This window comes from Elgaria multicarinata, chromosome 2 (assembly GCF_023053635.1).
Source record: "Elgaria multicarinata webbii isolate HBS135686 ecotype San Diego chromosome 2, rElgMul1.1.pri, whole genome shotgun sequence".
Taxonomy (NCBI): Eukaryota; Metazoa; Chordata; class Lepidosauria; order Squamata; family Anguidae; genus Elgaria; species Elgaria multicarinata.
Genome location: NC_086172.1, coordinates 51,785,652 through 51,802,420, shown reverse-complemented (window position 1 = coordinate 51,802,420; position 16,769 = coordinate 51,785,652). Strand labels below are relative to the sequence as shown.

The 16,769-nt window shown below is 41.6% G+C and overlaps 1 protein-coding gene across 2 annotated transcripts in view; it reads left to right on the top strand.

Moving 5' to 3' along the window:
* Positions 1-3,853: 3,853 nt before the first annotated feature.
* KCNJ3 (potassium inwardly rectifying channel subfamily J member 3) overlaps positions 3,854-16,769 on the top strand; it is a 138,150-nt gene continuing 125,234 nt past the window's right edge. For both annotated transcript variants that reach the window (XM_063116532.1, XM_063116533.1), the window contains exons 1-2: positions 3,854-4,600; positions 16,404-16,620. In XM_063116532.1, coding sequence (XP_062972602.1) covers positions 3,920-4,600; positions 16,404-16,620 — 898 coding nt within the window. In that variant the 5' untranslated portion in view covers positions 3,854-3,919. The remainder of the gene's footprint in view (positions 4,601-16,403; positions 16,621-16,769) is intronic.

Here is a 16,769-nt window from a genome sequence, read left to right as displayed (position 1 = left end):
TGTATCTTGCTTGTAGTAGCACTGCATCATGGGTGTTGGTTTGTAATGGTTTACAATCAATCAATAAAATTTCAACTACAAATATGTCTTTGTTGGAACTGAGTGGCAACCTTAATAATATCCCCTAGCATTTCTCAGGGGGAAAAAAGTTAAAACTGTTTTACAAGTGGGAAAGTGGTTCATCTGAGCGGGAAACAAGCAAACTGTTACAACTGCTGATATAGCCCAATAATAAGAATGGTTTGACTTCAAGCCTATTATGTAGGGGAAATGGTTTTACAGCTAGATACCACCAACCTCTCTCCCTCAATAGTAATATAATACTGTATAGATGGAAGTCCAGTAAATCCACAAAAAGCAATATGGATTTTGGTAAGTCTCTTGCAACTCTGGAATCCTTTGGATGGTAGGACCTTAAATTTCCACATGAAATCTATCCTTGGCAGAATTAGGTGGCAACCTTGAATTATGAATTGTCCTCACAGCTTCAGTCCTCATGCAATGCCAGGCTTATACTTGGGTTTTGGTTAGTGCAACTGTGCCCTCTGTTGGCACAGCCTGGTTGATTGAATCATGTTCTTAAAACACCATTAGCTATGCTCTTTGTTTATAATTGTAGACACTGCATACAAACATTTTATTTTATCAGTGAAGCATCTGCTTGTTAAATTTTAGGTGCTAAATGCACAGTTCTTGTTCTGTGCTACATGCAAGAACTGAATTTAAATCTGCAATGTGGTTACTACAGCTATTTGCCATAGCTTCCCCATTACTCTCTAAGAAATGTTATGCAAAACAGGGTATTAGATTTTTTTTAAAGAAAAGATTACTATACGTTAGTGAAGTCATTTGATAGTAATGGGTTGCACCTGTGTATTATTTCTGTGCGTCATCTAGCATATCCCACAAAGATCTTCAAGGAATCGTCTACTGATGGTATATTTTATTTATAAGTTCTTACCTATAGGCTGTGTCATATGTTTAAGAATGAGGTTGGGCTTTCTCAGAATCCTTCAGTTAGATGTAGAAAGATTAGAAATGAGTAAGACCAAAGAAAAGTTGTCAAAGACTCAGTGCTGAGCGCTTTACTTGGGAGTAAGTCCAATTGAACTTCCACTCATAGGATTCCACTGAAAAAGACTCACACTTGGCAACCATTGTAAATTATTATTTATTAATTTATTAAACATTTCTATATCACCCTTCATTATCAACTCACAGGGGTGGTGTACAAAATTCATTAAAACAATTAAAATAAATTACAAATGTAAACAAAACACACACAAATACGCTAAGCTAGATATTAAACTCAGCAAATGTTTGGTGAGTTTTTAAGAGGAGCTGAAACATTATCAAGCAGGGCTCCTGTCACTCTGGAGAGTGGGAAAGAATACCAAAGTAGGGCATCACAACAGAAAAAAGCCCTGCCCCCTGGTGGCTATCAGATGTAACTGTGCAGGCAACAGGAGGCCTTGCTCTGTAGATGTCAGTGAACATGCAGATAGTCCCCAGGTTTAGGACCGTGTATGTCAAAATCATCTCTTTGAACCTGGCCAAGTAGTATATTGGCAGCCAGTGCAATTCTCTGAGCATCGTCATGAGGGCTGGCCCCTATATGCAGCCCCTGCCAACAGTTCTCTCTTCCTATTCTATCTGACCAATGCAGGTAATTGCAGAAGGAGCAGCAGTAAAAGTTTAGGGTAGTCGGGGACTAAATGCCACTTGCCAACTCTATTCCCTTTCTGTGCTGTTCCAACTTCCATATCTCACTGTGCTGTCTCTATAAGGCTCATGGCAAACATTGGGGATATCTCTGGGATCTGTAGTGCAGAGATTTCTGCTGACCATGATTCAGATTAACTGTACATCTATGCTCTGTACCAAAGTAATACAATTTAGCGAAGCAGCTGAGCATAATTCTTTAGGATATAAAATCTTCAGTGCTCTCTTTCCCTCTCTCTATAATGCTGCAGTGGTGCCAGAATTTTGCAGCATTTTGTTTTTCTTCTTTGATGGAATGCAATGTTTGCAACTAGCAGCATTAAACACACAAACACACGATCCCTGTCTTCTTTAAAATATATACTGAAAGGCAGGCTTTGACTTTTACCCCCACCCACTCAAATATACAACATAGGGAGATTCTGCTGTGCATTGGATAGCGTCTAATCCTTTTATGTTTAAATCCCACCGGCACCCATTAGGTTTTTTTTAGCTCCCTTGCTACACTACTAGAGCTGGCACATTCGCCTCCTTAGTGACAGCAGTAGTTGCTCTATTTGGGAGTGAGGATTGAAGGGGAAAGTGGGCGTGTGGGCAGCGGAGGGGGCTCGTTGCTAATTGGCGAGGGTGGTAGTTAGTGGTCGCTTTGGCGGCTGGGCGCCGCCGCCTTTGGCACTGCAGAGCGAAACGAAGGTGCAACATCAGGCGGGGTGGTGGGAAAGAGAGGCAAGGGACAGGCGGGGCTAAAACTGGAGGTCTGCAGATCACCGCCTGCATTAACACTCTCTCTCTCTCTCTCTCTCTCTCTCTCTCTCTCTCACACACACACACACACACACACGCAGCGCGCCCGAGCCGTCGTCTGTTGCTACCGCCTCGCGACAGCGCGCAACCAGCCTCGCCGACTCACGCCTCCCACCACCATGAGGAGGAAAAAAATGACCCCGGGAGCCCCGTTCTCCTCCGCGCACGCTGACGAGCTGAGCCAGAGCAGCGTAGATGTTGTTGGTTTATTTATTTAATTTTCAAATCCTGCAAAAGAGGTGGGGGGGGGGGGAAGAGAGGAAAAAAAAGAAAGACTGCCAGCTTGACAAGGAAGGATATCTCTATACATCTATTCTCCCCCCCCCCCCCCTGCTTTTACACAGTGGCTGGGTTGTCCTCCTTTGGAGCTCTTCAGCAGCCAAGAGACACGGGAGCGGGTGGAAGAGCCGTGGCTCTCCCCCCCCCTCCCGGCACCCCCCCACTCCAGTTTGTTGAAAGGCACCGCTAGGGACTCTCTTCCCCTCACACGCACACACACGCACCCCGCCAGGGGCTAGCACGCCAAGCACACGAACGTACCCCACAGAGCAACTCCTCCGGCGCAACGAGGTAGCTGCTTCCCGCCGGAGGCTGAAGCCTTGAGGCGCCCTAGTGGCTTCGCTCGCTGCTCTCCGCCCGGGCGTCTCCTTTGCGTCCTCCTGGGCAGCCGAGGCTGTTCCAGCTGAGGGCATCGCAGGGAAGGACGAGCGGACGGACCTCCGGGTGGCTGCCCGTGAGGATTAGGCGCGAAAGCGGCGGGAGGGAGGGAAGAAAGGAACGATGGTGGGGTCGGGGCTGTGAGTGCTCGTTGCCGTTCTTCTGCTTCTGAAGGGGCTGGGCTGGGTGGGGGGTGCAAGGGGGAAGAGGAGCTGCTTAGCCATGCCGTTGTGCCCCGTCCTCAGCCCCGCTGAGGGGAGGAGGAGGAACGGTGCCAAAAAACGACTGCCCGTCTGAACTGACTGCGGCTAGTTTGCCCGGGATCCCACCTTTCCCGTCCCCTCACTCCCACCTTTCCTAACTTCCAGGAGCGCCAGACTGAGATGCTGCAAGGTAAAGCTTAGCTGGTGCTGCGCTTCATGGGGTCCTGGTTTTGAGTGGGAAGGAGGGAAAGAGAAGGAAGGAGAGATTATCTCCTGACAAGGAGAGGAGCAGTGGTGGTGGGGGGGGGAAGGGGGTGGCCCACAAGAACCAGGGGTGATGTATTTGAAGTAAGGGGAGGGCAAGAAAAGTAAGAGGGGGATAGATACGGAGGGGAGGCAGAAAAGGAGAGGAGAAGCGTAAGGAGGGGAAAGGTGAGAGAGGAAGTGGGGAGAAGAAGAGAGGGAAGTGTCCCACCACCTCTTCCTCTGGCAGCGAACTGCAGATCGGTGACTCTGGCTGCCCTCTTCGTATTATGTCTGCACTTCGAAGGAAATTTGGGGACGATTACCAGGTAGTGACCACCTCGTCCAGTGGCTCAGGCTTCCACCAGCAGCAGGCATCGGCCCATAAGAAAAAGCGCCAGCGGTTCGTGGACAAGAATGGCAGGTGCAACGTGCAACATGGCAACCTGGGCAGTGAGACGAGCCGCTACCTGTCGGACCTGTTCACTACTCTGGTGGATCTCAAGTGGCGCTGGAACCTTTTCATCTTTATCCTCACCTATACTGTGGCCTGGCTTTTTATGGCCTCCATGTGGTGGGTCATTGCCTACATGCGGGGTGACTTGAACAAAGCCCATGATGAGAAGTATACTCCTTGTGTGGCCAACGTCTACAATTTCCCCTCTGCCTTCCTCTTCTTTATAGAGACAGAGGCTACTATTGGTTATGGCTACCGATACATTACAGACAAATGTCCGGAGGGCATCATCCTCTTCCTTTTCCAGTCCATCCTGGGTTCCATTGTGGATGCATTTCTCATTGGCTGTATGTTCATCAAGATGTCCCAACCTAAGAAACGGGCAGAGACACTGATGTTCAGTGAACATGCTGTAATCTCCATGAGGGATGGCAAACTCACCCTCATGTTCAGAGTGGGCAACCTTCGCAACAGCCACATGGTCTCTGCGCAGATCCGCTGCAAACTCCTCAAAGTAAGTTCCGGCTCTCTTGCTTGCCCTCTGTGCTAATCACACATGCATGGTCCTCTATGTGTGGTGTTTGTTTTTGTACGTTTACATACACTTTTTCAAAGAATTGCACTAAAGCACTCATACCTCTTCCCTCCTTTCACCCATCTATTCTTAAATGCTTTCTTCATTCTTTGAGAGAGCTCTCAGCATTTCCCTTTCCTTGATTTTTCCACCTCCAGTGTATTTGCATTGCCATTTCCTATCAGTTCTCTTCAGTGAATATCCACCGCTGTACATCTATCTCTGTTTCCATTCTCCTTAAAGTCTCTACAGCACACTCTCCCTACTATGTTCTTTCTCCTTAAAAGCATGGATTCCATCATCTCTGTCTCAATTCAGGCTGCATTTCTGTTTTCCTTTTTTATAAGCTGCTTCCCAAACAAGAATTCACATTAAGCTCTTTCCATTCCCCAGCCTTTAAAGTAAAGCATCCCCCCCTTACACCTCTTCTTTTTGTGGTACAATCTGAAATGGTTCATCAGCAAAAGTTGTCTTTTTTTTTAATTTGAAACTCATTGAATCATCTGTTTTTATTTCTTTTGTCAATTTCTGTTCAAGAACAATAAATATTTTGCATTTTTGTACATACTTGCCCTCTAGAGTGTAGAGGACAATTAAAGAACAAGAATGAAATATTTTTCAGTGTTTAATCCTTCTATTGAAAAGACTAATAAGTCATTAACACACACACACACACACACACACACAAAAGTAGTTCTCTAAATTCAGTGGAGGCCTAGCTTCAGAATTATGGCTTGTTCACAGGGATGTCATTACTTCATATACCTCCCAAAGACCAGTGAAAATTTAAGATCTTTTCTACATTCTGAATATTACATTGGCTTTCTTTTAATACTGCTTAGATAAACTTGACCCACAATCTAAATTTGATAAAAATCCTAAGAAAAAACATACATATATTCTCATGAGTTGTCATTGTGTACGTAATTAATTTGTTTAAATCTACATCAGGTGCTCTGAACACTTCAAAGCACTACTCTGATGTATTATTATCACTGTCTTTGAGAGAGTAACTGCCGAAGATTATATCTATGACCTTAAAAAGAAAACAACCAGTTCAAATACTTTCTGCTTTGTACATTGCTATATACAGTATCAAATAAGGGTTGTTTGAGCCACATTGGCTTGGTGAGAGGCAATGCTGACTAATCTCCTAACTATCTGGACTACCTTGTGGGCTTGCATGCTCCACCCTCACTGTCATGTACAAGGGATATTCACTCCTCCCTTTTCATTGTCGAGTTTTATTTCTAGTGTGACATTGTTGGTGCCATTTTCACTAACCATTCCTAGGGCCAAATCACAATTTGCAATCATGATTAGAAGCAGGTGTGTAAACTGATTTGGACTAACTATGATTACTGCTAACATCAGTGGACATGTGATACTAACTAATGGGGAAGAGCTCAAAGTAATACTAATGACAAAAGAATAGAAATAGCAATAAAATTGCCTTGTATAATTTTTTTAAAAAATATTGCAATGGAGAAAATGAAATCAAACAGGTGTTTTTCTGATTTTTTTGTGGGGAAGGGGCTGGCTTTTATTTTATTTTTTATTTATTACATTTATATCCCACCTTTTTTCCCTCCATGGAACCCCAGGCGGCTTTGGGATTTTTGAATGCCATTGTACCAAAGGATCCTTTTTATTAAGCTAAATCTTTCCTTATTTATACAGTTCAAAAAATTTCCTTGTACTAGCCACGGATACTAGCAACGAGTGCAATGGGACTTTCTTCCCAATTCCTTCCAACTTTCCCAGGCCTCCAGAGCAGATTATTCTTGTGGGGGGAGGAGTAATCATCCCCTTCTCAGTTCAACTGATGGGACTGCTTCTGTCAATGGAATGCCACCATTGGAACCAATGCTATTATCATTTTTCGTTGAGACTTATGATGCTATCTCTGAGTTGATGGAGATCCACTCACTTCACTGGGACTCTCATATGAGTGCTGTCAAGATCTATTTCCAAATGGGTTAAAGTAGGTTGCCTGTTGATTTCAGCATTGTTTGCTGGATGGGACTTTTAATTAATTAGTTTCACTTTTTACTAATTAAGCTCTGAGTTCTAAATATGATTAAGCGCTGTTGGGTAAAGGTAGAGATAATGTTAAGATAGACGTCAGAGCTGGTTTACAGCTTACATAGCAGGCATAGTAAACTCTTATTCATTCAAGAGCTCCCAGCTTTAGTGACACTTCCAGTTCTTCCTTGATGATAAAAAGATGAAAAGAAAATCATGAGAAATTAAAATAGTTTGTAACTATCATATAACTCTGCCCACCCCGCCCCGAGGTATTTATTAAAGTTAGAGTGAAGTGTCCTTGGTTACTTTAGACAGGATGGTATTCATAATTGTAATAGATAATAAATGTATAAACTTTGCACCACTTACTCCCAAAGGACATACTTACATTTTTTTTCAAATTGAAAAGTCTCATTAATATGCATCGTAATCACCTCTTTTAATTTCTCATGTAAAGTGGTAGGTTATTCTTTTATAAATAATTTAAAACGGCAGAATACATTTTAGGTGAAATATCCTCATTAGTATTTGTCTGGTCTTTAGAGGGCACCAATGTATACCTCAGAATGCACTTTCATTATTAGGCTCTAATAACCAATTATGAAGAACAGACTATGGAATTTAGCGTAACCCTGAATTTAAATTAATTATTTCCCTGGGTTCAGATTTGAGTTGCACACCAATTACTACACTGATTGAGACATTATAAAGTTGCTCCTTTCTGTTACATTGAGAAGTCCCTGCATATGATTTACTAGACAGCTGAATCTTCTTTCATAGTTAAACAGCAGTTCAGAAAATGTGATCAGCTTTACAGGAAGGCAAGCTATATAGTATATGTTTTCTAATGGGTAACTTATTTCAGAATATTTTTTACAAATATATTTATTTAATGTGTATGCTATAATATAATTATAGAAAAAAAATTTTAGACCCAAAGCATTAAGAACCATACCCATGCACACATTTGAAATACTTTCTATACTTTATATAATATAGTATAGTAATGTATGCTGTGCCTCTTTACCCAGAGCCACACATGCACAGATGTCTTGCTTGTTGTGAGTGAAATCTGAAATGAGGAATGGAAGGAACCATTCCCATACAATTCAGCAGAACACACAGGGGGAAAAAAACTTTGTAATTTGGATTGGTGTAAAGGATTTTCTTAGAAGGTACGAAAAGAAATTCAATAAAATGTGGCTGAGATCTTTGCTAGGAGACAAAAGTAAATCTAGAACCAATGTGAAACTAGCAAATGTATTTCCCTCTGAATTGTAAATACAAAAATCAATGGGATCTTTGAATTTTGGAGTTTTCTGTTGAACACATTTGGATTTAAACAATATAAAATCCATGCCTTTCACTTTTATATCTAGAGACACAAAGAAAACAGCATGATTTGTGTATTTCCGTCCCAAGAATGAGATCTAAAAGCAACCTGGTCAATTATCTTAATGTACATTCAATGACCTGGTTCATACTTAAGGGACAAACTATGGTTTAATTAATTATGGTTTGTTGAATTGTGCTTTGTCATTATGGGAGTACCCAGAAGTTGGGTTGACCATGGGTTGTAGTGTAGTGGTTAGAGCTAGTGTAGTGCAATGGTTAGACAGGGGAAATCTGGATTCTAGTCTCCACTGAACCATGGAGCTCACTGGGTGACTTTGGGCCAGTTACCGACTCTCAGTCTACCCTACCTCACAGGATTGTTGTGAGGATAAAATGGAGAGGAAGGGGACCATGAAAGCTGCCTTTGACTCCCTGAAAGAGGAAAAAAGGTGGTGTATAAATATAATAATAAATGAAGAGAACCCATGGTTTGTTGTTGGGTTGCAAACTGTGCGTTGTTTAAACCATGGGTTTTCATTACATGCGAACCCAGAATTTTGGGTTGTTCATAGGTTGTTTCACCAGGTTACAGAGGAAGCAGGCAAGAGTGGTCTAAAACCCCAGCCTCCTTACATTCCAGTACAGAATTGCTGCAAAGGCAGGTAGGATACAGGGAAGGAGTGGGTGAAGGAGGAGGGGAACAACCTAGGGACTGAGAAAACAAATCATGTTTTTTTAGATCATCTTCCAGACAAATCCTGGGTAGGGCAAATAATAGTTTAAATAAGCCATAGGTTAGCTATGTGCAAACCAGGCCTCTTTTTCACAAAACATTATCTTATTGGAAAAGGTATATAACTAAGGTTCAGAAAAACACTAGTCAGAGTGAATCATACTTTGACATGGTTGGCATAGTTTGTGAAGTTAGGTGTTACATTATATGAACTGATAGAACTCACCCTGAAGGATAGTAGAAGAGAGAAGTTAAATTGCATATAGATAGATAGTTTACTTAAAATTAGTCTACAGATCATTTACATTTCTTTACAGATAAAAAGGAAGATGTTCTCACTAACAAAAATATATGTTCCTAACCGTATAGGGTAAATGAGTGCATATACTTAATATTTAATAATATTTAATGCTCATTTAATAAGTCAAGTACTGTCATTTGCAAGCATTGTTGGTCTAATTTTTTAACACTCTATTTAAAACATTACAACCTTCTGAGTAATGTTGACATTACGCCCCTCAAGACATATTAGAAGAAGAAGCACCTACAGGGAGAAGGAGTGTGATAATGGGGGTGGCTTTGTTTTATTCCAAAACCTATCTATGCATTCTAATGTTTTCGTCCAAACAACCATCTAGGGGTGGCTCTAATTGGCAGTGGTCCCAATGGCTCCTTTCCTGTAAAAGCCCTTGAGCAATCCTTAGGCTCTGAGGGTAGTTATCCTACACACATTAATAGGGGTTAGGCATGGGTATGGTAAGGATCGTATGCAGTTCCTATTCATTTCAGTGGAGCTTCCTTTATGTAAGCGTTTGCTCCTTGATGGGGCATGGGGTGGTTGCTTGTGGCCTCAAACTCAGCTCCTCACCCTGAAGTGATGAAAGCAACGTGAAACAGTATGAATTAGCACAGGAGTGAGAAAGTTCTGAAAGGACAATACTGTTTTTGATTAACTGCTTTGAATCCTTTTTTTAAATATATATAATAGCTGTTACCAAATTTCATGCTTAGCAGATATATTGGGTCAAATCCCTTTGCCTAATTGGCAATGTCTGGTTACACTGTTGCACATTAAGGTTTACTGGCGTTATATGACCAGCAAAATTGGAAGGGAGCATTGCAGAATGTGTGGCTGCTGTTCTTACTAGATAAATATCAGAATGATTAGAGGCAATAGATATCAGGACGAATAGAAGGATGCATCAAGGCAGCAAGTAGTGGAGCAGATTGGGTAACTTGGGCCTTAGCTAGTCCCTGCCTGCTCCCAGGATATCCTGTGTGTCATTTACATGAACAGGGAAGACCCCGGGACGATCCCGGGATAAACCTTAGGTCTAGCTAAGGCCTTGGGGTAAGATTCAATTCCCCACTCAGCGATAAATTTCATTGGGTCTCCTTGACCTAGACCTTCTTAACCTAATAGCATTGTTGACATCTCCCATAGAAACCATGCTGAGTTGCTTCCTCTGAGAAAGATGAATTAATGTAATAAATGAAACAACATAAATGAAAAAGCAAAACAAACGACGATATGTTCTCAGTCTGAATAACTTCAGTCAAAAAAAATCCTTCAGCATACTTCTTCACATTACTCTTCAATTGCTATTTTTGTAATTGTAAGCTAGTTATTGGTTAGAAAGTGGGACAGAAATTTACGTATTTGTTTAGCAGCCTTGCTTCCAACTCCTCTCAACTCGAACTGTACTTTTTTGCTGAGCTTCAGGCTCTGTTGGTATTTAGGCCATTCCATGATATTAGTCTTTTTAATCATAAGCATTGTAGATAATCAATATGACTTATTCTTTCAAAACAAAATGCTACAGATGAGTCTGAAATGCATGGTATATAAAGATATATTTTACGGAGCGTTTCATGTTTAAAATATTTATGTAAAACCCATCGTTGTGTAATATGATGGCATATCTGAGAAAACAGAACCACTCGTGTAACCGTAGTGAATTTTAATTCCGCATCATATTGGAATCCTGTCAAATAAACCTGCTAAATGCCAAATGGAGTTTTTCTTCATAGTAATAGCATTTCAAAGCTAAATGTTCAAGTCTTTTAAAATATAGCCATTAGTACATGTTATAAGATCTGAAATATGAATTGTTTGGAGATTAGCAGTGGAATTTTTTTTTTTAAAAAATAGTAATTTAAAACAATCCTGTATAATGTAACTTATTAGAGTAGAATTTTTTCATGAGCAGAACGGTATAGAATAAGGCTTAGGCTGCAGGCCTGCCTTAACCACACCTACTTGGAAATAAGTTTCACTGAAATGTTGTTAGTATATTTAAAATGTGAGTTATGCTAATCTGTACATGCCTATCTGCATATTTTAAAAGTTAACTACACAATAACACCCTAATTTGTTCTACTACACATTAATATGTGTTTCTTATGGGGGCATTAAAATGAAGAGTTTTCAATTACAGAAGAGCAATATTTTATCCAATATTTCAAGCATAATTATGAATTTTAACAGGTGTTGTTTAATTACACTTTTCTTATTGATTTTTCTGTTATTTAAAGCACAATCCTATTTTTGTGTCGGACTGCTCTGAGGTCAGAACACACTGACATTTGCAAAGCTCTGCTGGCAGAGCGGAAGGAAGGAAGGGGTAGCATTTGCCACTCTTCCACTTTTTTTGTTGGTTTACTAATTTTCCTCCTATTGTAAGTGATAGGAGGAAAATCGTTTAGACACACTTCAGGACTGTTCTAAATCCTTCCCCTTTGTGGGTGCATGGTTGGGGCTTGGGAGGATTTTTTGAGCCTTTGGATTCAGAACCTCCCCTGCTCTGTACACATCATGGCCTAATCCACCCCCTTTTCCTCCTCTCCGATGTCAGAGAGGTGAGGATGCCAATCTCCAAGATCAGAGCGGTTTCTGACATTGGAGAGGTTTTTCCAGTCTATTCTGTTTTCTGGGATGCTGTCCCAAGGATCATAGGACTGCCCTGCACATTATTATTTTTAAAGTTTCTTTCTTTCTTTCTTTCTTTCTTTCTTTCTTTCTTTCTTTATTTTTAAAGCATTTTGTATTGCATTTTGGCCCTAACAAGAGACCCAAAGTATTTGTATAAAGAGAAGAAAAAACAACAACGAAACAACATTAAATAATTAAAAACTTAAGATCTTCAATTAAACACCATTAAAAGCCAAGCAGAATGAGAATGTTTTCACTGCTCACCTAAATACTAGGGGTGTGCATGGACCCCCCGCTCCGCTTCACTTCCAGATCCATGATTTTTGGATTGGGCCGCTTCGCCCCGCCCCCGCTCCGCCCATTTCCGCTCCGTTCCGCTCGGAGCTCCGGATCCGGATCGGAGCTCCGTTTCCCCCCCCCATAGGGTTGCATTGAAAGCTAAAAAAGTAAACAACTTTTTTTCTGTTCAAGTTAGAAACCTCATGTTTGGCACCATGACACCTCATGGACGTATACACACACACGCCAAATTTTAAGGCAATCCCATCATCCTCTGATTTTTGGGAAATTTATGAAAATCGGGCACCCCATTCAGACCCCTTTCCATAGCTCCGTCAATTTGCACGTTAGAAACCTCAAACTCGCCACCACGACAGCTTATCCATGTGTCCACATGGACGCCCAGACTCAAGGCAGTCCCATCATCCCCTGATTTTTGGCGGGGCTCTAACCTCAAACGCACCACCCATAACCCTAAGTCACACCCCTTTCGATAGCTCCGTCAATTTGCACGTTAGAAACCTCAAACTCGGCACCATGATAGCTTATCCACGTGTCCACATGGACGCCAAGTTTCAAGGAAATCCCATCATCCCCTGATTTTGGGGGAATTTTTGAAAATCGGGCACCCCATTCAGACCCCTTTCGATAGCTCCGTCAATTTGCACGTTAGAAACCTCAAACTCGCCACCATGAAAACTTATCCAGGGATACATACGCACGCCGAGACTCAAGGCAGTCCCATCATCCCCTGATTTTTGGGGAATTTATGAAAATCCAACACCCATTCACACCCCTTTCCAATAGCTCCGTCAATTTGCACGTTAAAAAAACCCCTCAAACTCACCACCATGACAGCTTATCCAGGGATACATACGCTGCACGCCGAGACTCAAGGCAGTCCCATCATTCCCTGTTTTTTGGTGGGGCTTAAACCTGCGGACCTCTCAATGGGGCCATTTCAAAGGAAATCCCAACATGCCATGAATTGGGGAGTAGAGATAAACCTATGAATCTTCTTCCACACTTGAAAAATGGATTTGGAACTTCCAAAACTCCAAGTGAGCGCAGGAAGGACTTCTCCCCTGAGTCAAAGCCAGACACACACAACATCCCTGCAAGGCGGGCAGGGGAGGAGAGAGGGAAGGCAGGCAGGCAGGCTGCAGACATTTCTGGGGGCATAAGGAAGTGAGCCAAGGATAAGCCAGTAATGCATATAAAATGGAATAAATAAATAAATAAATAAATAAATAAACGAAGGAGGGGTGGAATTAAAAGCAGCAGTGTTGCTGAATAAACAACAAGAAGAACTTTTTTAAAAAGGTTATATCTGTCTTTTACCAGTAATAGGGGGACGTGCCCGGGGGAGGGGGAAGCAGCTGCCAATTTGACTGGTCCTAGTAGTGACCAGTCTTTTAAGAAGCAATGCTGTCAGTTCAACTCATGAAAGACATTGCTCCACCACTAAGAAGTGGAACTGTCACTTCAACTCATGATAGGCATCGCTCCACCACTAAGAGAAGTAGACCGCTCACTTCAACTCATGATAGGCATTGCTCCACTGGGTTACTCTCTTTGGAAGGCTCTGATGGCCTTCCAAGTACAGGAGAGAGTGAAGGCACGTCCACATGGGATGCCCTAGGGGAGCTCATCCCCTTGCACCACATCTTTTCAGTTGTACCCCAAAGTTAGAGTGGGTAGCAGTGCTCTCTTATTATTGGCTTAGTATATGATTTCTGGTTGTGTTTGTGCATTTGGTGGGGCTACTGTTTTAAAAAACACTGGGAAAAGTCCGTTCAGATTAAGAAAGAGAAGTTTCCCAGAATCCCAAGTTACCCATTTTGCCTATCCCCTCCTCCAACTTTGGGATCATGTGATCATGACCGGGAGTTGACTCTGCCCCTCAGCAATCGAAAAGGTAATCTTTTTCCCGCCTTTACCCTACTTTTTTAAAAATTCTAGCGTGCGACCCGCACCACACAGAGAGCTGAGAGTAGTCTCAAAATGACCCCCATCCACGACTGTCTAAGCACAAGAATTTTCAGAACGATAGCTTCAAAAACAACCCAGTTATCTATGGGCGAAATGTTTCAAGATGGCGATCGGAGCGGTCCGCCTGAAAGAGGAGCTCCGAAAAATGGGCGCTTCTCTCGCCTTGCTTCTAGGGGTCCGCGGTCCGCTTCTACTCCGCCTCTGGGCAAGGCGGAGCAGGCCAATTCGCTCCTGCTTCTGCGCTTCTAATCGGAGCGGAGCACATGCCTACTAAATACCATCAGAGATGAGGCTAATCTTATCTCTTTTCGGGGAAAATTCCATACCTGGGTGGTGCCATAGTAAAGGCCTGTCCTGCTGTCATGTTCATTCTAGGAGAGAGATAAAAATCCCTGGTATTCAGATAAAGTTATTGGCTAACTAGGTGATATAAATTCTCCTATGAAGGAAAGTATACTGTGGGTCCAATAAATATTTATAGTTGACCCAAAAATATTTAAATCAAAGGCTTGGGATATAGTTTGTATGGACACATATTTATTCAAAATATCAAACAATATTTATATGATAACAAAATATGGTCTGAAAGGATATACAAAATGGTAGTTGTAATAAGCAAAACACCTTTCAAAAAGACCTTTCTGAGATGGTTCTGTCAGATACGACTGGAACCACCATTAAATGACAGCCCAAGTTCCATATCAGCTAAATGTCTCAGAAGATACCATGGTTGATAGTATCATATGCCATCAAAATGTCCAGCAGAACCAACAGAAATGCACTTCCCCTTTGTAGTTCCTGGCATAGGATATCTACCAAGGTGACCAAGGCTGTTTCAGTCCCCACACTGGACCTGAACCCAGATTGGAAGGATCTAAATACTCTAAAGCCTGGAGTTAAGTTGCATATAAAGAGTAAAAAGTCCCATAAACTTTCAGAGGAAATGCTTTTATAACAATCATGACCACTGTGTACCTCATTGAAAAGCATTTTAAAGTATTATTTTTCTCATGTCTCTTGTGGATTTTCTGTTGTTGTTGTTGTTTGTTATTTGTTGTTATTATTAAAGGTTCCCTGTTGGCATTATAGGCAGATAAGTCTACATGGTAAAACAGTTAGGCCAAAGTTTTTGGATTTAAGCCACTTTGAACTACAGGAACTAATGAGGTTATTGTGGCTTAATCCTCTGAGTTTTGCTGTACCATGAAATAATAGCTAAATACACACTAGAGTTAAACCCAAGTAGTTTAATTTGGGGGTGTTTACATGCATCTATTTCAGCTTAGTAATTAGGTTGAGCAGTTAGTACTTAGGACTAACTGTTCAGTACCAGTGGATAATGATGCACCAGTGAAGTGGCATGAATCCACCCTAAAGCATCAGGAATGCTTTAGGGTGGATTCCTGCATTGAGCAGGGGGTTGGACTCGATGGCCTTGTGGGCCCCTTCCAACTCTGCTATTCTATGATTCAATGATTCTATGAAACATGTTAACATGGTCCAAATTGGAGACTTTCAATCAGGTTTAATCAAGTTAAGAAGAAGCCTAAGATACTGACCCTGTTCAGATGACATGCTAAGCCATTGTGGTTATGGCTTAAACATTATGTTTAAGCCATAATGTTAAGCTAAACATTATGGCTTAACGTGTTGTGTGAACCTTGATTTAGTGCTGTGTGAAGCATTCCTAACCATGGTGGCTACATAATCATGGTTTAGACATGTTCACTACCCATTTGCTGCAAAAGGATTAGCGGCTTAACCATGGCTTAGCCTGCTTTCTGAACAGGCCCATTGGAGGAACTGTCCCTGTCTGGAGCTTCCATTTTGAAAGGTGAAATTGGCAGTTTTGCCTCCAGAAAGCCAAAATGCATGGCTGCCTCACTGTGTGGATAAGCTGATTGTATGAAAGGCCACCCCTATAGAACCATGTGAGGTAAACTCTTCAGTAGTGCAGATGATGTGTGAGCCTGTAAAGAAATTACAGAAAACACAGAAATATACCTGTAAAGGGAATGCAGAAAAATGGTATGTATTGTATATTCTCTGTCAGCCTTCCCTGTAGAGCAGGATACTTTGGGTGTTCTGGTGGTAAGTTCAAAAATAATGTTTATCTTTTTCTGTCGCTTGTTTTAGCTGGTTCCCAGCAGTTCTACAGATCTCATGAGCTAGTGAGCTTTTAATTATAGTAAGATGTATTTATAAATAATTCATGTATGTTCTGTAGTGTTTGGCTTCTCTCTCTACCCCCACCCCATCCCTATCCATTTAAAATAACATTGCTGCATAATCATTTTGTTAGGAGTTGTTTCGGATGATTGATAGTGCAAAGCGTTGGCAAGGATGTGACTTGCTGTTAGACTGTCTTGAAAATCACCATACCAGTTTGTGATTTCTCTTTCTCTTTCTCTCTCTCTCTTTCTCTTTCTTCATATTTTGTGTAGTCTCGACAAACACCTGAGGGTGAGTTTCTCCCCCTTGATCAACTTGAACTGGATGTAGGTTTTAGCACGGGGGCAGACCAACTTTTTCTTGTTTCACCTCTTACGATCTGCCATGTGATCGATTCAAAAAGCCCCTTCTATGACCTTTCTCAGCGAAGCATGCAAACTGAACAGTTTGAAATTGTTGTCATCCTAGAGGGTATCGTGGAAACAACTGGTGAGTAGAGTGATCTTAAAGACGAATAAACCATATGTTTGTGTAATGTTTCAAATATTCCCCTTTCCCTGTCACAAAAAAAGTGAAGTTGAAAGGTTTTCTATGCACATGATTGTTATGGTCAAAGTCAACAAAATACTCAGCAATAA